This window comes from Amia ocellicauda, chromosome 2, assembly GCF_036373705.1.
Source record: "Amia ocellicauda isolate fAmiCal2 chromosome 2, fAmiCal2.hap1, whole genome shotgun sequence".
In the NCBI taxonomy this organism is placed as follows: Eukaryota; Metazoa; Chordata; class Actinopteri; order Amiiformes; family Amiidae; genus Amia; species Amia ocellicauda.
In genome coordinates this window covers 33,300,651-33,320,289 of record NC_089851.1, presented here as the reverse complement: position 1 = coordinate 33,320,289, position 19,639 = coordinate 33,300,651, and the positions used below count along the sequence as shown (strand labels likewise).

The following is a 19,639-nucleotide window of genomic DNA, read 5'->3' as shown; positions in this document are numbered from 1 at the left end:
CCTCATGTTTTCTTTGGTTTATAAACCATTAATGGAAACCATTGAGTTTCCTTTTTCCATGTGTGTTCCTGTTTTAAAACATGTGTAACACCAAATTGTGTTCCAGATTTGTTTTTTAATTAAATGTTTTTCAGATTAATGTTGCAGAAAGTTTAATCTGAATGTTGTTTAAACCCATCATCCCATTTAAAAGGACATGTTATATACAATTGAATATACAAACATTTAATATACTTTGAGGTTTCTTGTTAAAAGCAAAAGTATGAGGTTTAATTTACCTAGTTAAGTATGTTTCTGTCAGTTCTCATTTTATTAGACTCCTGATTCAGAGGGAATTAGATGTTAAAACCAACCAAAAATATTAGATTTGAGCCTTATAATGAACTGTAAGATTGTCTATTGCATTGTTTGATAGTAGAAAACTATATTTTGTAAGAGACTATTTTCTAAAGTTAATCAAGTTAATCAGATTTGATTTGTACAGTATTTATAAAATGTGTAATGAAAATAAACCCTTTAATTATGAATCTGTTGCTATGTTTATCCTTGTTTATGTATTAAGAGGGATGAGTAATGGATTCAAAGATTAGACATTTTCTCAATACCTAAACATGTTTCACGTCCATCTTAAAATAATTATGCACATTGAAACTGTAACGGGCAAGGCATAATGCATCTGTATAAATATTGCCCTTACATGTGCTCTTCCTACCATAGGCCCTCTCCGTAGAACTGCAAGTCCATTTTAGCCACCCATTTTGCTATTCATATGATTAATTAATTTAAAATGAAAAATAAGTTTGTGTAATGTATTGTTAGTTTTTTGTTGATGTGGTATTTGAAGTTTGCTTTAAATTCAACTTTTATCTTGTAAGTATTACTTATACATATCCTAAACTCCTTCGTGAACACATACATATACACCTATACTGTAATGTTCGCTGGGTTTTCCAAGCACTAAACCCAAGCCATATGGCAGATTTATTTATGTTATGCAGACAAACATATATATATATCTTTCATTCCACTTACATATTACGCAAATCACACAATCTAATATTTGGAGATTGTATTGATGTGTTATTCTTAATTCGTTGCGATGTTGTTGATGCAGACCGGACGTCACACCGACTTACTCTTTCACACACTTTTTTGGGGGGTGTTCAACCTCATATTGGGAATATGCCGTTTACATGGCTCCGAATTCCTTTCATATTCCGAATTCTAGAACAATATCCATGTGCAGCGATGGAATGAATATTCAGTTTCATATTCCGAATTCTAGAACAATATCCATGTGCAGCGATGGAATGAATATTCAGTTTCATATTCCGAATTCTAGAACAATATCCATGTGCAGCGATGGAATGAATATTCAGTTTCATATTCCGAATTCTAGAACAATATCCATGTGCAGCGATGGAATGAATATTCAGTTTCATATTACGATCATGCGGTTTAAATGGCGGAATTCGGAATATTCAGTATTCCGAATACTGGTGGAATACTAGCCACACTATTCTTGCGTACCGTGATGCTTTGCGCGCATTTGGGGAACGAACTTCCGGTAAAGTGTAAACAACCGGCAGTTAAGGTTGTTTTAAGATCACACGTTACATATTGGAAGCACATGAAAACAACTCTAAAACAAGGCAACGTTACTCTCCATCACCTCTCTGCCATCGAAGGAATTGGGAATGACGTCACAAGTTGAACATCTATTAGACATCGCCAGAAACGAAACGCGCGGGATTTAAAATACGGTATTATTATTATCATCATCATCATCATCAATTGTAGTATTTAGATATGGTTAAACGGTGTGTGGTGATGTCTTGTGGGAACTCCGGTGTGGGTGGACATAGTCTCCACCATTTCCCAAAAGATCCCATATTAAGGCAACTTTGGGTTCAATTTGTTCAAACAAAAAGAAAGGATTTTCTCCAGTCGACATATCATTCTGTGATTTGTGGGGCTCACTTCGCCCCCGACAGCTTTTCAAATGCCATAGAAGTCGAGATGGGGTTTACAAAGAAACGCAGATTAAAAACTAGCTCTGTACCCACTATACAGCCTGTGCGAAATGAACAGAAATTAAGGCGAACAAAACAAAACAAGCCTGGAAAGAAGAGGCGCAGAAAGAGAGCCTCTTCGCATTGTGCGCCGCCGGGCTCCTCGCCTTGTTTACCAGCAGTTGCCGGGAAGAAGCCGCGTACAGGCAAAGCACTTGATAAACCCGATATCTCTAAAGTAAGTTTGACAGTTTGTATTTATTCATTTACACATAACACTATTTAAATGAGTTAATTCTGTACATCACCTTGGATACATTGTAATTATATTCATAATGATGTTCAATTAATAGAACCACCAGGACACAGCAACAGCACACTGTGCAGACGATGGCCACATGATTGACATATTCGGACTATGCCGTTTACATGGCTCCGAATTACTTTTAGTGTTCCAAATTCTAGAACAGTATCCATGTGCAGCGATGGAATATTCAGTTTCATATTCCGATCATGCAGTTTACACGGCGGAATTCGGAATATTCCGTATTCCGAATACTGGTGGAATACTAGCCACACTACTAATAATCATAATTAAAATCTCAAATGTTCAATTGATAGTTATTGCAGAACCACCAGGACACAGCAACAGCACACTGTGCAGACGATGGCCATGTGATTGACGCTGGACCTGGCACAGAGCCGGAACCAGAACCTGCCAGACAGTCACAATCACTGGGGTTAAAGAAAGCATCATTTATACAACCCAGATGTCCAGACAACCAGAGGCAGAAGCGAGATGTCGTGTTATACACTCGTAGTGGAGCTCAGGTTGGTAAACTGGCACCTTCTGCCACACAAGTGGGATTTCTCTGCAACACTGTCTGGGTGTGTGGGTTTACAGCAGTGGTACGTGTACCTGTAAAAACTACATACACATACATGCACATTAAGTCTGAGTGGCTTATGAATGCAGACACTTAAATAGCATATGCAGTACATCTTCATTAGACAGTAGTTCATTTGCTTGCTGTGGCTACCAGGCTTAGTATAGTAAGACCCGCAATTAAGGGGCTGGATATGATGAAAACATCTTAGCCAAGATTTCAAGTATTTCATCTTCCATTATATTTGAAAGCGATAACAGGACCAAAGAGGTATTGTATTGCCAGTGTGCTCAGCTCTGCTGTTCAGCGCGGGTGGAGCTGGGGAGACCTTTTATTGTTCAGGTTGCCGTGACAACAGCGATGCGACGTCACTTCCTTTCATTTAAACCTCGTCTGTCTGCTTCCTCGACGGCGCGACGTGCCAGGAAGGCGTCTTTTATGACAAGAGAAAGGAAGATACACATCCAATGGATTAAGCTCGGGGTTGTCTTTGCACCCCGAGAGTGGACTGAACTCCTCTTGGGTTTGTCGGCGACAGCAGCACCGCAGTCCGCACGCCGCCGGGAGCATGGCCGGGGCCGGGAGCTGCAGCCAGGCGAGCTACACGCCGAGCGGCTCCAGTCGCCACGAGAAAAGTCTGGGGCTCCTCACCGCCAAGTTCGTGTCTCTGTTACAGGAAGCCAAGGACGGCGTGCTGGATCTCAAAGTGGTCAGTGCTGGTCCGTGCGGCTGCGCGGTGGGTTGTGTCCGGGACAGGCTCGGCGCCCACGTGTTGTTTGTATCCGTGTCTGTTGTGGCGCTGAACAAAAGCGGGTGACGTCATCGAGCTGGGGCTTCTTTGCGGCTGCACTACAGCCAGCTGTTTGTGTTCATTTCTATACAGATACAGTAGTAAGCGTTTCCATTTGCGTGCTCTCCTGCATAAAGGCCTCAACTCCTTAGAAAAGTGTGGTGCTTGTGAGGTAAACTGCTTAGTTTGAAGCTATCAACGCATTTTCTGGTCAGGTTTGCTGCGCTTTGTGTGTGTGTTTATATGTATGTGTATATGTGTGTGTATATATACACACACATGTGTATATACACTCACCTAAAGGATTATTAGGAACACCATACTAATACTGTGTTTGACCCCCTTTCGCCTTCAGAACTGCCTTAATTCTACGTGGCATTGATTCAACAAGCTGCTGAAAGTATTCTTTAGAAATGTTGGCCCATATTGATAGGATAGCATCTTGCAGTTGATGGAGATTTGTGGGATGCACATCCAGGGCACGAAGCTCCCGTTCCACCACATCCCAAAGATGCTCTATTGGGTTGAGATCTGGTGACTGTGGGGGCCAGTTTAGTACAGTGAACTCATTGTCATGTTCAAGAAACCAATTTGAAATGATTCGACCTTTGTGACATGGTGCATTATCCTGCTGGAAGTAGCCATCAGAGGATGGGTACATGGTGGTCATAAAGGGATGGACATGGTCAGAAACAATGCTCAGGTAGACCGTGGCATTTAAACGATGCCCAATTGGCACTAAGGGGCCTAAAGTGTGCCAAGAAAACATCCCCCACACCATTACACCACCACCACCAGCCTGCACAGTGGTAACAAGGCATGATGGATCCATGTTCTCATTCTGTTTACGCCAAATTCTGACTCTACCATCTGAATGTCTCAACAGAAATCGAGACTCATCAGACCAGGCAACATTTTTCCAGTCTTCAACTGTCCAATTTTGGTGAGCTTGTGCAAATTGTAGCCTCTTTTTCCTATTTGTAGTGGAGATGAGTGGTACCCGGTGGGGTCTTCTGCTGTTGTAGCCCATCCGCCTCAAGGTTGTACGTGTTGTGGCTTCACAAATGCTTTGCTGCATACCTCGGTTGTAACGAGTGGTTATTTCAGTCAAAGTTGCTCTTCTATCAGCTTGAATCAGTCGGCCCATTCTCCTCTGACCTCTAGCATCAACAAGGCGTTTTCGCCCACAGGACTGCCGCATACTGGATGTTTTTCCCTTTTCACACCATTCTTTGTAAACCCTAGAAATGGTTGTGCGTGAAAATGCCAGTAACTGAGCAGATTGTGAAATACTCAGACCGGCCCGTCTGGCACCAACAACCATGCCACGCTCAAAATTGCTTAAATCACCTTTCTTTCCCATTCAGACATTCAGTTTGGAGTTCAGGAGATTGTCTTGACCAGGACCACACCCCTAAATGCATTGAAGCAACTGCCATGTGATTGGTTGATTAGATAATTGCATTGATGAGAAATTGAACAGGTGTTCCTAATAATCCTTTAGGTGAGTGTATGTATGTAGTGATGGGTATATCTAAGCCTTATTTCTAGTACCATTTATTATTTTTAATGATTTAGAATTGTCATTCTTATCGTTTTTTTTGTCTTAAATCCTTTAATGTCATTATCGTAATTATGCAAAGTGATGTATGCATTTGTACAGTGTATCACATACTGTCACATACTGATTTATTTATTATTATTATTAATAATAATAATAATAATAATAATAATATGTATTTCTTAGCAGGTGCCCTTGTCCAGGGGCGACTTACAAAATAAGGCTATAGTATATTTTTGGTGTTGAGTTTCCTCCTATAATGTATTGACATTGCATAATAATTATTGCAGTCAATGCATAAGCCTTTCGGGTATACACTAGCGAAATATAGAGGATACTTTCCGTAATAGTTTGCATAATACATGTTTTTTTTTTTTTTTTTTTTTTTAAGACAAACTTCCGTATTTACATACTGTGTCAGTTATCTTGCTGACAGTTCATATCACAACTTGTTACAAGTCATTCAAAAGATGTAGCCTAATTTCAGGTGTTAAATGCCAGCTTATCACAATGTAAGAATGAAGTGCTTGAAAATGATACTTCAAAGGATAAATTAGATACAATGTTTATAGATGTGTGTGCAAGATGAAAATATGAATGCTAGGGGTAGGAAGCCTTACACTGTGTATGTACACAATAGTCTTAGAGTTTAGAGTAACTTTGTAGTGTCATATGTATTCCTCACAGTTGCGTAGTTTCATATCATACCAACTTTAGGTTATGTGGATTCTCCTGGAGGCAACATGCATCTGAATTGATTTTGTTTTTTCTCCCCTCCTTCCCTCTAAACTTGTATCTAAATCTCATTGTAAGTTAAGAGACTTTGATTCATTATAAAGTGTACCCATCTGAACTATCACTCGATTCTTTTCCGATTTTGTAATTTAATAGTGACACCCTCTCTCGTATATATTTACTATACAGTATTATTTTGGTTGTCTTACTCTGTTATCTATCCAAATATCAAACTGTAACATCAATAAAAGCATGACATAAATGTAGATTTCAATTATTTATGTACAATATATTCTCATTATTTCAAGAATATAGTAATACTCCCACTTCACAGCTAGCAATCTGATGCATTTCTTTTACAAGATGCAGGCTGTAACTTCATGCATCTGCGATAAGGTAAAAAACAAAATAGTAAAACCTTAAATGTAAACCCGACAACACACATGGTAGTTGTGTAAAATATTAATTAAAAACTTTGTGCGCATCTTCTTTAGATATGTATATGGTGCTGTGACTGTGTTTCTTCAAACAGATATTGCATTACACATAAGCATCTTTTGTAGGGTGATTGAAAAAGTCCACACGATGCTCAAGTGCTGTCCTGAGCTGTTTCCTGATGCCAGCCCTGATGTTCTTCTCCTTGTCTCTCGTCTGTCTGCCATCTTCACTTTCTAACTGTATTCCCATAGCAACATGTAAACGTGTAGTTGTCATTAAGAAATTAAAGCATAAAAGGAACATGAAGCTATTTGAGTGAATGCAGTCATGAATACAAGAACTTGAATATAAACAAATTGTAGAATATTAAAATAATCAAATTGATTTGAATGGAATTATCCCAGTTGTATTTCCAACAATAGGTGGTGACTTGCAATTCCTGTGCTTGAATACCAAGTAATATAAGATTTTCTCTTTCTTAATAGGCTGCTGACAGCCTTGCTGTAAGACAGAAGAGAAGGATCTATGACATTACCAATGTCCTGGAAGGAGTTGGACTTATCGAGAAGAAGACCAAGAACAGCATTCAGTGGAAGTAAGTCAACGGAACACCTTGTTATTTCTCAAAATGTGTTTCTTCCTGTTTCACACTTCATCCTTATTCTGTTATAAAACATCTTACAATGACCAACATAGACATACTGTTACTCTTACAATTACAATACGATTACAATTTCCAATTGAGTTACCTGGTCTGTGTGATTTAGTATTCAGATTTGGTCAGAACAGTTTCACAGTTCAGAACCACCTTCAAATACTTTGATAGCAAGCAAACCTTTGAACATAGCCTTTACTACTTTGTAGTGTGGTCATCATAAACTGGGCTTGTGTGATAGATACAATCTGTAATAGGCTTTCTCTCTTCCTCGAAGAGGTGTGAACACTGGGTGCAACACCAAAGAGGTTCTGGACCAGGTTCAGTATTTAAAGGCACAGATTGAAGACCTGGAAATGAAGGAGAAAGAGCTGGACACTCGGAAGACCTGGCTTCAGCAGAGCATAAAGAATGTTTCAGATGACCCAGTGAACAGCAGATATCCTTTTTATCATTGATCAAATGTTGTGACCTTCACGTCATATGGCACTGATCACCACACCAGGCGAATGAAATAAATTGAACTAATTGAATTCTTTGAGGTCAGCTGTGGCCTTAAAATTTGCAGCTAATAAGTGCCGTTTGTAAACTTAAGTCTTTCTTGCTGATGTTTTGGTAACTTCTTTGGCAGTTAAGCAAAAATCACTTAAAGTTCTTTATTTTCCTGAACGCAGCTTACATTTGCTTATGTCACTCATGAAGACATCTGTAATGCCTTCAGTGGTGAGAATCATTTTTGAAACTAGTTTAATATCCTAGTGTTTCATTTTTGCCAGGCATATCAAAGTTCATACACAAATCCTCATACAGGTGTAAATAGGCTTACTATTTTAAATGAGTAAATTAATCTAAGTAGACAGCTACAGAGTGTTAGGCACATCTGTATACAACAAACCTTGTATTGAATTGCCTTTCCCCCCCCACAGGTGACACTCTGTTGGCTGTTATTGCTCCTTCGGGGACACAATTGGAAGTACCTGTGCCTGAACTAGTATGTACAGTTTTATTATAATTGAGCAATTAATACAAGCATCGTCTTCACTGTGCTTCATTAATGAGATGAGAATTTTAATTGACAAATTAATAATGTGAATGTCTCTTCCTTAAATTAAACTATTTGTCATACGTACCATTAAAGGCTGCAAAGCCAATGTTGAGAGAGTGTTAAATTGTTCACTCCAATGATGTATGGTGAAAGGCATAGGGGAGGGGCAGGGGCAATGCGACCCCCTCCGATTCTAAAATGAAACCTATGCCCCTGATAGGCTGTCACGTTTTAGGCCTTTAAGTTAATCACAGATGAGATTCTCAACTGCATTTTCCACATTTGTTTTCATTCTTATTTTTTTAAGAGTCAAAATGGTCAAAAGAAATACAAAGTAAATTTGAGGAGCCAGACGGCACCCATCCAGGTGATGCTAATCAACCGAGAGTCAGTCTCCTCAAAGCCAGTGGTTTTCTCCGTCCCACCACCTGATGACCTTTCGACAATGCCAACTCCTCTGTCCACACCAGCAGTGCTACAGAAATTCCCATCTGTCCAGCCTTTGCCGGAGCACAGGGTCCCTTTACCAGAGCACCACCTTGCTCAGACACGCACGGTTGACCTGCAAATGGGTACATTTCATGTTTTCACTTGGTATTCCTAAAGATAGTGTTACAAAAGCTATATGATGGGAATTCGTGTCGCACTGTTAACTGAATTGCTAGTCAGGTGGATCGTTTGATCAAACCTTTTCTGATTTAGAGAATCAGATTGCTCCTATTTATACCACACCATTTACCTTGGGTATGAGTCCCCCAAGTAGTGATTTCAGTATTTGTTTGCAGAGTAGAAGAGAGATTGTAATGTAAAATAAGTCTAATTTTCTGTGGCTGATGGAAAAAGCTTGAAGGCAATTTACATATTGGTTTTGTACTCCCTCCCAGTGGTAGATTTGATGTTTCTGTAGGTGAACATATTGATATCAGCAGTCAGTGCACTAGTGTATGACAATTCCTAATATATTTGTTTGTCTTTTTTTTTTTAGACTGCAATCTCCCATCTGCCCCTTGCATAGCGATGCCAGACCCCCTGACATCCACAGGCAATGGTCCAGAGAGTGATCCTGCTGCCCATGACCTCCAGCCCCTGCTCCCCCTGGATGTTAGTAGCATCCTCAGACTGAACACTGTAGACCAGAGCAAAGAGGAGCACACAGGTATGTACTGTAGGACCTTTTGTTGAATTTGTTGAAGCCTCTATTTTTGTTTTTTGTCTGAAAACACAAGTCATTACTCTCCATATTGTTTTCTTCTCCACACTTAATGTGATACCTCTCTGCTAAGTATAGAGTTTAATGGCAGCTAGTTAACACCATCAATGAAGCAGAAGCCAAATCCTTTACACTACAAAGCCCTAAAACATTGTTCTGTCAAAAGTGATTTAGGTAATTTTAACTACATTAAAAATATATTAGAAATTGTCCTGGTATCAATCCAGAAAAGCAATGTATGTTCCTGTAGCGAAGAAAGGAAATTACAAGCTTATAATAGACATTTTATGTAAATGCCTTCATTGCTTATACTGAAGAAAGCAGTAAACTAATGTTTGTAGTTGAAAGGCTTTTGCTGTTGATGTATATATTCATCAAGCGTTTCCTGTTGATACTAATGAGTATCACTGTTGCTTCACTTTCCATGAGTAGCTGAAATGGATATTTTACCCTCTGTAAGTTTCACATATTAACCAATTGGATGGAGGCGATCTTGCTTGTGTCCTGTAAATAATGAATATGAGCTCATGAATAATGAAAAAGTGAAATTGACGAGACCCATTATAGAGCTGAAATATTAGAAGACTAAATCTTAATTCACAAGAGTTTATGTAACAATGTTTAGGATGCTTATCACATGCTTGTGCATTTCTCATGTAGACCACCAGGCTTATACTGTGCTGCTTGTATTCTGATTTAACAAATGTGAACTGTGTGATTACAGGGCCAGTTGTAGAGGATATAATGGAAGAATTGATGTCATCTGATGGTAAGTATGATTGATTTGGTTATTTTGTGTGTGACTTCAGTAAAACTCGGCATTGTTTCTCTAGTTTTTTGGGCTCACTTTAGCCTCCAGCAGTGGAAACTAGGCATAATGTATGTGCTCTGTAGTATATATAACTAAATGTAAGCCTTTTCTTAAAATACAATTAAACATGGATGTTATTTTATTTCCTACAGAGCTGCAGGTAAATCAAATAATGGATATTACTTTTAACACGCTCAAGGTAGAGCGCAGTTTAGGAGGAAACTGACAGCCTGCCTTCTTCCTGGCTTGGACATGTTAACAAAGATGTCATTCATGTGCATATTGCACAGGTTCCTAAGAGCCATATAATCTGTGCAATAAATTAAATCCTAAATGGATGATTGGGGTGATTTAAATAATGCATATGATTGCTGTTTATTAATGCTGTTTTATCAGTAGTGGTTTAAACTCTTGTTCTATCGATTATAAGCCTAAATTGTCTAATCACTGAATATAATAAAGGGAGTCATGTTTTTTTATTGGTATCACAAACGCATGAGCTTTCATTTTAAATCTAATGACTAGTCAATATCCATTTGGTGGTTTTCCTTTCTCTCCAGTTTTTACATTGTATCTAAAACATGTATTTTTCCCAGTTTTCCCTCTGCTGCGGTTGTCGCCAGCTCCAGGTGTGGATTACAACTTCAACCTGGACGACAATGAAGGAGTCTGCGACTTGTTTGATGTACAAATCCTTAATTATTAGGTGAAATGCAAGCCTTGATTTTGACTACCTCTGCAATCATTCTCCCCAGCCCTCCAACCATTACTTATTTTTTTAAGTTTAGTTTAATAACTAATGTGTATATAGAGGTATTTATAACTATGGTCATCAGTGGGGGGTGAGATCCCTCAACTTACTGCCCTTTTTGAGTTACGGTTGTAAAGCTGGAGCCAGTTTAAAGTATATGGTTATTGTAAAACACTACAGACAGAAGGACTACATTGAGTTAAGTTCGTGGAGATGCTTTTGCTGCGAACAATTTTAAGTTGTTTTTTTGGTTAAGATTATATTTCCAGATATATATATATATATATGTCCCTTTTTAAATTGCATCACTGCCAGCATTTCCCCCTTGCTTCATACTGTAAATTGTGAACCTGCCATTGACAGGTCTTTGCCTTAGTGATGTTTGTATGTACAATGAACAAATAAGTGCCTTCATGAGCACTTTTTTTTATGACTTTGATGATAGCCCCATTTTTTGAAAAATGGAAATTGTTTTGCACATTTTACTCGACCAAAGTTTTACAAATAAAGCAGAATTTTGCTACATGTTAAGTCTTTTTTTTATTATTGTAATATCTGTTATAACTGAGAGAAGAGCTGGGCAGTGTCATCCACATTTAGGACTTCAATAGGTTGTGCTTTTGTAACCTGAAACACAGAAGGAAAAGTATGAGATGACATATACTGGTAAAACAAGGATTTAACACTGCATATTTAAATGGACCTGAAAAGTATTCATTTTGGATTGTATTTCCAGAGTTTTGTGTAGGAAATTTAATACTGACCCAGATATTTTAAATGATTTAAAAAAAACAATTTATGAAAGCCATCTTGAATTGTGAAATTCTCTTCTGTTCAAGTTGAGCAACTTACCTGGGGCTGTGGTTTTGGTTGCGGTGCTGTACATTTTGATAAGGTTTTAACCTCCCTTTGAACTTCTGTGAATACTTTATTTATGTTATCAACTTTTTCTTTTTTGGCAGCATTCATCTAAAAAAAAAAAACAGTCCATATAAATACAAATTATATTAAACTGGAAACAAACCATGATTTCAGCTTTTCTTTTTAGATATTCTTAAAAGAAATTGCAAGTTTTCACAGTTCACCACAGAGAATTCAAATTAGTTTTCTTTTTTTGACTTGTAGAAATAGGGTTTCTACAGACAATTGACCATTAATTCTATACAAGTTCCCTCATTCATTTAATAAAGGGCAAAGCATGCATGTCTTTCAGAACTCAAAAGTAAATGGTACTTATTGTTGGTCAAACTGATGCACTTAAAGAAAAACAATCTCAATTTATAATCTATAAAGCAGACATTTACATTTAGTAAAATGCCACAGAAGTCAATTTTACTATTAATAGACATCACAATGTTAAACTATATTAGGATGTTTCTAGAAACTTAATCTGCATTGTAAAATGGCTGTTTTAAGACCCTTTAAAAGAGTATCTGATTAATATAAGCAGTTAAGCATGTTTAACACCTTTTAAAGAATTGTAACTTTAAAGCTTGATAGCTTGTCACTGGAAGGCTTTATGAGAGCATATTGCATTTGATCTGACAGGAAGGTCAAAGGGCATCAGAAAGGGCATTTCCAGATAGATCATACATGAGTTCCTGTATGTGTTCCATAGCAAGTATGAGCCTAACTGCACTGTAAGAAGTTCTCACAGGTCACAGTGGAGGATATTTTTTTCACAGACCACATATGAGTTCCTATCTGAGTTCTATAGCAATCATTAGCCTAACCACTCTCTTTAGGGCAAAATCAACAATTTTAAGCATTGATTGACCTTTAAGGGGAGGTCAAAGGTTAAGATTAAGGTGCTTGGACTATATTTGATGTAAACACGATGTTCATCTGAAGTCAGATTGCAGCTTTGAGCCTTGCTTCTAGGAGATCCAATTCGTTTTTTTTTTTTTTAATACTCAGTGAATTTGACTTTAAAGAAAAGGTCAAACAGGGTGGTGTTTTGAAAGCCCATATATGGTTTCCTATATGTGTTCCATATAGACCGTGGGTGACCATATATCCCTGTTCTGTGAGGCGTTAGAGGTAAAAGTGAAAAAGTCTTGCATTTGACCTGAAATGAGAGGTCAAAGGTCAAAATTAAGGACATTTTCAAATAGACCACTTATGGTTTCTTATACATGTCCAATAATAAATGGGATTATCTTCAATCTGAAATCAGTTTTATGGCATGCATATATATATATATATATATATATATATATATATATATATATATATATATATTGACCTTTGAACCCTAAATGAAGGGTTAAAGTTCAAACTTTTTTTCAGAAGAACACATTTTGATGACATGATGTATGATGACTGTGATGGCTTTTGAAAACTGTAAACCACAAATTCCAAAAAAATGACATTTGACCTGAAAGGAGAGGTCAGAGGTCATGTTGAATGTCATACATTGATAGAGCATATATGATTTCCTATACATGTTCTATAGTGACCAACATTGTATCTGCCACCCGTAAGGTGTTATAAGCTGTCAAATGTAAAAAAGAAAAGAAAATGGCAATATCCCATGATCCTTAGCTCCCATCAGAAAACAGAAAGCAGTTTTGAAAACTTTATACACGGTTTCCTATCTATGTTCCATAGTAATATTACTCTTAAATGCATCCTTGAAGGAGTAATAAGATGTTCAATATCTTAAGTGGGGATGAAACGGTTACCGGTTTCAAGATAAACCACGGTGAAATTCATGACGGTTAGTATTACCGTTTCAAATTTTAAATTTTATAATTATCATTAAAACCGTGTTTGATTACCGCGGCTTGAAAGACACGGTAAATACTGACCCGCATCAACCAACGTGTGAGCATGCGCAGCAGCGCGGGGTGAGCTCTGTGAGAACATGGCGCCGGCAGCGGTTCTGCCCAAGCCACGCCCCGTGCCTGCTAGGTCCGCGTCATTGGGCCACAGCCTGCGAGCTGATTGGACAGACTCGGACAGACTCCGCCTGATCTGGAGCCGCTCGGCGCCTTCAGCACCAAAAACCTGCCGGTCGGGAACCGAGGAGCCCGTGACGTCAGGGCCGGGGCGGGTAAACACGTCTCCACAGAAAGTGATTGGCTGGAGTTCAGCCGCCATGTTTAAAATGCTAGCAGAGACGCGAACAGTGAGGAGAGGTTTGATTAAAAATGAGCGAAATCAGCAGCAACAGCGGTCTGTCAGAGAGACACTACAGTGACAATATGTCTCACCAGGTCAATAACTAGGTAGGAGTTGGCAAACGGCAGCAATGAGAGACGACTGAGCGCAGCTTCCGTGACAGGAAAGCCGTGTTACTGCGATATTATGATTATGAGAGTTAATGCGACGATACAGATTGAACAGATATGTTGTTTGTTAATGAACTGGTCATTAGCTGGTCCGGTGTTACGCTGAATCCAGCGCATGATTCATAATGTATGAATATATTCATTGTCTATGCACAGGACGAATTACACAAAACATACGTATTGTACAGTAAGAGAAGATCAAATACACAGTAAGCGCTGTTACAGTCATGCGCTTTGCGAGCGATCACACGCCAGCAGTGCTGACAATATTATTATTATTATGTATTTGTTAGCAGACGCTCTTACCCAGGGCGACACATAAGCGCATCGCTGCGTGTCTGGCAACAGGGACAATGTAACAGTGATGTGGGACCATCATCCCAGACTTCATCAATAAGCACAATTTCCCATCAAACCATTAACATCACCTGAGATCATCGACAGGTTATTGATCTGCCACGACTGCGCCGCAAATACCCCCAAAACAGTGACGAATGCATGTTAACTCTATCTTGTATTTTATTCAGTACAGTAAAAGTGAAATAGCGAATCGGTGTAAATCCCTTAATGCATCAATAAAAATAAATAGAAATAAAAGTGAGTTATCTTTGCATATTCGTATAGCTGTATTTTCGTTTCTGCGTTTTTTTGTTTAGTTGTTAGTGTATCTACTGAGTGCAGACGCTGATTGAGTTGGTTGGGATGTATAACAGGGTTTAAGGTCGCAGTCCTTGGTGCTCATTATTACGGCCGTGTTTCTCTTCTACTCCGCGCTGGGGAACGCCCACACCAGTGACGTCAGCGTTCGGTTCCCAGGCCGGTGGAAAAGCGCGCCGCTTCCCCAAAACATCAGCAGCTTCCCAGGCCGAGCAGCGGCTCCAGCACCGGCACCATGTCGCTGGAAAAGCGCTGACAGCCACTGGTTCTGGTGTTTTATACGAGCTCTCTCACTGATGATCTCGTTGCAATTGACCTGCCCTTCAAATCTCATTCTTGATTCCCTGTGTCTCTTGTCTGGCTCATTCGTTAGTCTTAAAAAGAAACTAAGTTGCCTCTCAACTTCTTATAAAACTGAAGACTGTATGTGCTGTGCTGTTACAAATTCCTTGCTTAGTGCATAATGAGAAATCTCTCTCTCTCTCATATATATATAATTTGTCATTTCTAAATCTGAATTCCTATAATGGGTTTGTTGCAAAGCAGTATTATCGAGGGCGGCATTGTGCTTTGCCAACATTTAACTTGTGTTGTGTTGAATGCATTTAACTATATATATTTAAAGATTACATTTAGATGTGTTATTACCTACTCTTGTAAAAACACTACACTGTGTGCGTCATGTCTGCAGACTCTATTCGCCCATTGCACACGATAACACGTGATTATCTTTAGTCACCCAACCAACATATTTTGTTCATTTAAAATCCGGCAGTTATGTGCACATTTGGTTTGCTTACTTAAAGTTGTGTTAATGAAAACCTGCACTAGGAAAACTTTTACCTCTCATGGCCACATTGTGCCATCTTTAATGTTAATATTATTTTAATGTTTATGCACACAAAAAGTGCATAGTGCTGCTAATTTTATTTGTTGTTTGTTGGTTTTCAATATAAAACTTGGTGAAATGATTTCAGTGTGTGTATCAGTACTTTGTGAACATTTCCAGCACATTTTAACAATACCGCGATAATACTGATAACCTTGATAATTTTGGTCACTATAATCGTGATATGAAATTGTCATACCGTTTCATCGCTATTTCAGATAAAGTGCAAAACGTGTGCAAAGTGTCATTTTGGTGGCTGAAGAACTGAAGGAGGAGTTGTGTTGACTATAAGTGGTCGGACATTAGAATAATAGTAAGAAGAAGAAGACGGAAATAAAGAAACTGAGAAAGAACAAGATCTGCGTTTTATAATGCAGATATCAAGGCTTGGATTGACTGGTGGTTATATTGCATTTTTAAAGGCAGATACTCTGATAACAAAAATAAACACTGAAAACAAAGATTTCAAATTGGCACATTTTCTTATCAACACAACTAGGGGATAAACAACACCCATTCTGATCACAGTGGTTTAAACAAGCCAAGCTGCTATTGAAATCACTTGGGAGGGCTAATTCTGAAGCAGACCTTGCCTTTAAGAAATGAAAAGCCCAAATCTCAAGCCCAACTGATCCACAATTGCTTATATTAAAAGTGTTTCTTCTATTGTATTATTTATAGGAATCCCTGACTGAATAATGTATTCTTTTCAATAAGTTTAATTAAATATTCTACAATGTGCATTAAATCCTAAAGAAATATTCCCAGCAGGTTAATACAATGGGCTTCTGCTTTATTTTGAAATCCAAAGTTGCTTTTGTGTGATCTTGGCTCTCACAACAACATCTCTTTTCTAACATTTAGAAATGCGGAAAAAACAAAAAACGCAGTGAGAAGATGGGCCACTCGAAAAACACAGAGTGTTTTTGTTTAAATGTGGCTGCTGCTTGGCACTACAGCTGCAATCCAATGAAGAGTGAAATGTTAAACAAAAAAACTTGCTCTGTTAATTGCACTGGTTGTGGGGAGGGGTATGCTATTTTATGTGATCTATTGTTACTATTTTAGCCACCTATTTCATCTTGACCAAATCCCAATGCATCAATGGGACAACAAAACGCTATTTTAATATCCGTTTGTATATTTGCCATGCTCAGTGAACCCATCACGTACATGAATGTGAACCAGTGCCACTGTGTAAATAAGCTGTTTGCCCACAGAACCAGAATGAATGGTTGACAATATACACTTACATTCAATAGCTGAGTTTCAAATGATCGAGTATTCAATTAGAATAAAGCAAGACAGCAGGCTGTCTTTGTTTTCCAGGATTTCACCAATAGCAGAGATATTTAGCAGGATATTACAGCATTGATTTAGAGGGCAAACTGCAAGGAAACATTGTAATGGTTAATGAGAGCTCTCTGCCAAATAAAATAGCTTTTCGTTCTTCCAAAGATCTTCCCAGGATAGGTGATATATTGTAATTAACTATTCTGATACATCCAAGTTGTGTCATCTTTATGTCTTTAAGCCTGAAGAACATGGTGCATATTTTAGTGATGCATTTCCATATGGAAGTGTAAATACATATTAAAATGCATTAGGGACAACTATGGAGTACTGTGACTGTGTCAGCTGTCCACCAGACACATTGTAAAGCATATTAGGAAGATGTTAAACAATAAATTGTAAACATCCCAAAAATAAGACAATTTTCAACACAATTTCGATGCCACAAAACTTAACGTCTGCGAAGGCACAATTACAAAAAAGCGGATCCAGCGGATAGTAAGCACAGCACACTTGATCTCTCTGTGCCATATTGCACAACCACTGCAAACTACATCTCACCCGAAACATTGCATTCTTGTGAATATTTATGTTACTGTTCTGCTGAAGGTCAAACATGAAAGAGAAATGCTTTTTCAGAAATCAACCCAGTTAAACATACTCACGCGTTTCAGACATCTTGTGACCGGCTTCGTTTTAGTTTTGTGTTTCGCCTGCTTGTTAGAAACGTGAAACACACTCTTCTGCTTCTGCCCTTTTGGTTTGTTTTTGGCCATGACAACCTGTTAATACATTGTTTATGGATGTAAATTACATTTTGCAATATTGATTTACTATATAATTCAATGTCTATAGAGTACCTATACTTGTATTATATTGCCTATACACGGACATCTTAGTTAAATAAGTGTCAATGTTTGATCATGCTCAGAAAATATTCAACTTTTTAACTAGAAGTAATCCTTCTCGGACATACTGTCAGAATTTCAGTCTCCTTCCTGTTCATAGACGGATACCCAGTAGCTATTAATCATACACATTCAACAAGTAATTGTATTATATACTGTTGTTTTGTTTAGTAAGTCATGTAGCTTGAGCATACATTGTTCATATAACTAGTTAATTATAAAGACTGGGTTCAAATAAAGATCAGAGTAGACACAGCACATATGACAACAGTACCCGCAGTCCACACTCACTGTTTGGGTCCCAACTTCAGAAAGGAAACAGGAGGTTTTGTCGCAATGACGTCATGGAAGTGCGACAGTACTCTTTTGTATCACAGGCCGTATGGCAGATCTGCAGAATCCCACCGCTCCCATTGGTGGAGCTGCGCAGATCCGAGCAGAGCTGCGGATCCGAGCACATGTGGGATCATTACAACTTGCTAAAATCACGTGTAGTGTTCAAGCTAGCAATCTTAATATGTCTAAATTCTTATACAAATATTAAACCAAGAAAAATGCTTACATATGTGGACACACACACACATTGCAAGAACAGATCCAAGTTAGACCAAGGAAGCTATGATAGATATCAAAATTAAAAAAAGACTTAGAACATAACAACGTAAAAGATGGGAAGATGAAATCATACACTTTGCAGGTGTGACATGGAAAGGAGAAGCTGTAGATTGAAGCAATTAAGTGGAAACATTTTGGAGAGGCCTTCATCAGCAGTGGATCATAGGCTGTTGGTGGTGATGATGGTGATATGTAGAAATTACCCTCACCATACATTTCCAACCTATACAATAAAATATGGATTATAGATTGAAATATATTTAACATACATATAGCCTATATTCTAAATAGGCCTATATATTAAAAATGTTTGTTCCATATAATTTTACTCATCTGTTCACTCTATTAAGCACATAAGGAGGTGCAAGGCTTGTTGAAGACTCAGGAATAAACTTTTTTCCATTTTAAAACCAACCTGGATTTATAAGAGGCTCCCATATAAGTCAATGGACTTAAAGGTATTTGCTCATTTAGAAATGTTATTGCTCATTATACAGTTACAGCTATACAGCTATTATTAGTAGTAATAGGCCTAGTTGTACTAGAAATATTATTATTATTATTATTATTATTATTATTATTACTTATCCAGGGCGACTTATAACATAAGTGCAAAACAAAGTGCAAGAACACATTTAAGTACAAGGCATCAAACATTACAAATTCAAATTTACATTAAACATAGCAATTCAAGATATAATACATTTTACAACTTCCAATTTACACAGGTAAGTACAGTAAGTGCCGACATACATCCTGGAAAGTAAATATAATACATAAAACACATTATATACATATTGTTGTATTTGTTGTGAATTTATTGGGTTTATTATCCCATGTTAAATTAGGACCTAGCAGTGTAACCTGAAGTTATTTCATGAACACATTAAATAAAAAACAAAACAAAAAACTGGTGGGATGCCCAATCAGCACTTTCACCACAGGGTGGCAGCAAAGACTTCTTAATTACAATTATTTCAGTTTAATCCATTGTGGATCTTATTTCTGTATAATCCCGTACACAGGTTTATACATTAATAACTGTGCCAACAGAGGAGGAGGGGGGTTGTTGAATAAAGCTAAGAAAGA

At 38.0% G+C, this 19,639-nt stretch overlaps 2 protein-coding genes across 10 annotated transcripts; one reads left to right on the top strand and one right to left on the bottom strand.

Moving 5' to 3' along the window:
• The first annotated feature begins 1,578 nt into the window (after positions 1-1,578).
• Positions 1,579-11,420, top strand: e2f5 (E2F transcription factor 5). 7 transcript variants are annotated; one of them, XM_066723284.1, is made up of 10 exons: positions 1,802-2,250; positions 2,634-2,843; positions 6,909-7,018; positions 7,356-7,519; positions 7,760-7,801; positions 8,005-8,069; positions 8,431-8,695; positions 9,109-9,279; positions 10,058-10,102; positions 10,741-11,420. In XM_066723284.1, exons 1-10 carry the CDS (start codon positions 1,810-1,812, stop codon positions 10,848-10,850), a joined length of 1,623 nt encoding a protein of 540 aa, XP_066579381.1. In that variant the 5' UTR covers positions 1,802-1,809; the 3' UTR covers positions 10,851-11,420. The 7 variants fall into 7 exon arrangements, with proteins under 7 accessions (XP_066579386.1, XP_066579384.1, XP_066579381.1 ...); XM_066723289.1 differs by lacking the exons at positions 1,802-2,250; positions 2,634-2,843 and adding an exon at positions 1,579-1,763; XM_066723285.1 differs by lacking the exon at positions 2,634-2,843 and having other exon boundaries at positions 1,806-2,250.
• On the bottom strand, positions 11,411-18,351 carry rbis (ribosomal biogenesis factor). 3 transcript variants are annotated; one of them, XM_066723293.1, is made up of 4 exons: positions 18,227-18,351; positions 17,693-17,809; positions 11,748-11,864; positions 11,411-11,522 (listed from the first exon to the last, which is right to left on the bottom strand). In XM_066723293.1, the coding sequence occupies exons 2-4, from the start codon at positions 17,801-17,803 to the stop codon at positions 11,454-11,456; spliced, it is 297 nt and encodes a 98-aa protein (XP_066579390.1). In that variant the 5' UTR covers positions 17,804-17,809; positions 18,227-18,351; the 3' UTR covers positions 11,411-11,453. The 3 variants fall into 3 exon arrangements, with proteins under 3 accessions (XP_066579390.1, XP_066579391.1, XP_066579389.1); XM_066723294.1 differs by having other exon boundaries at positions 18,210-18,266; XM_066723292.1 differs by lacking the exon at positions 18,227-18,351 and adding an exon at positions 18,004-18,203.
• Between the last annotated feature and the right edge of the window lie 1,288 nt (positions 18,352-19,639).

Coding starts and splice junctions, on each gene's coding strand:
- rbis (XM_066723292.1), bottom strand. CDS start 18,033: ATGAACAGGAAGGAGACTGAAATTCTGACA. Junction 17,810..18,003: donor AGGAGACTGAAATTCTGACA/GTATGTCCGAGA, acceptor ATGTATTAACAG/GTTGTCATGGCCAAAAACAA. Junction 11,865..17,692: donor TCACAAGATGTCTGAAACGC/GTGAGTATGTTT, acceptor TTTTTTTTTTAG/ATGAATGCTGCCAAAAAAGA.
- e2f5 (XM_066723284.1), top strand. CDS start 1,810: ATGGTTAAACGGTGTGTGGTGATGTCTTGTGGGAACTCCGGTGTGGGT. Junction 7,019..7,355: donor AAGAACAGCATTCAGTGGAA/GTAAGTCAACGG, acceptor TCTTCCTCGAAG/AGGTGTGAACACTGGGTGCA. Junction 10,103..10,740: donor AGAATTGATGTCATCTGATG/GTAAGTATGATT, acceptor TATTTTTCCCAG/TTTTCCCTCTGCTGCGGTTG.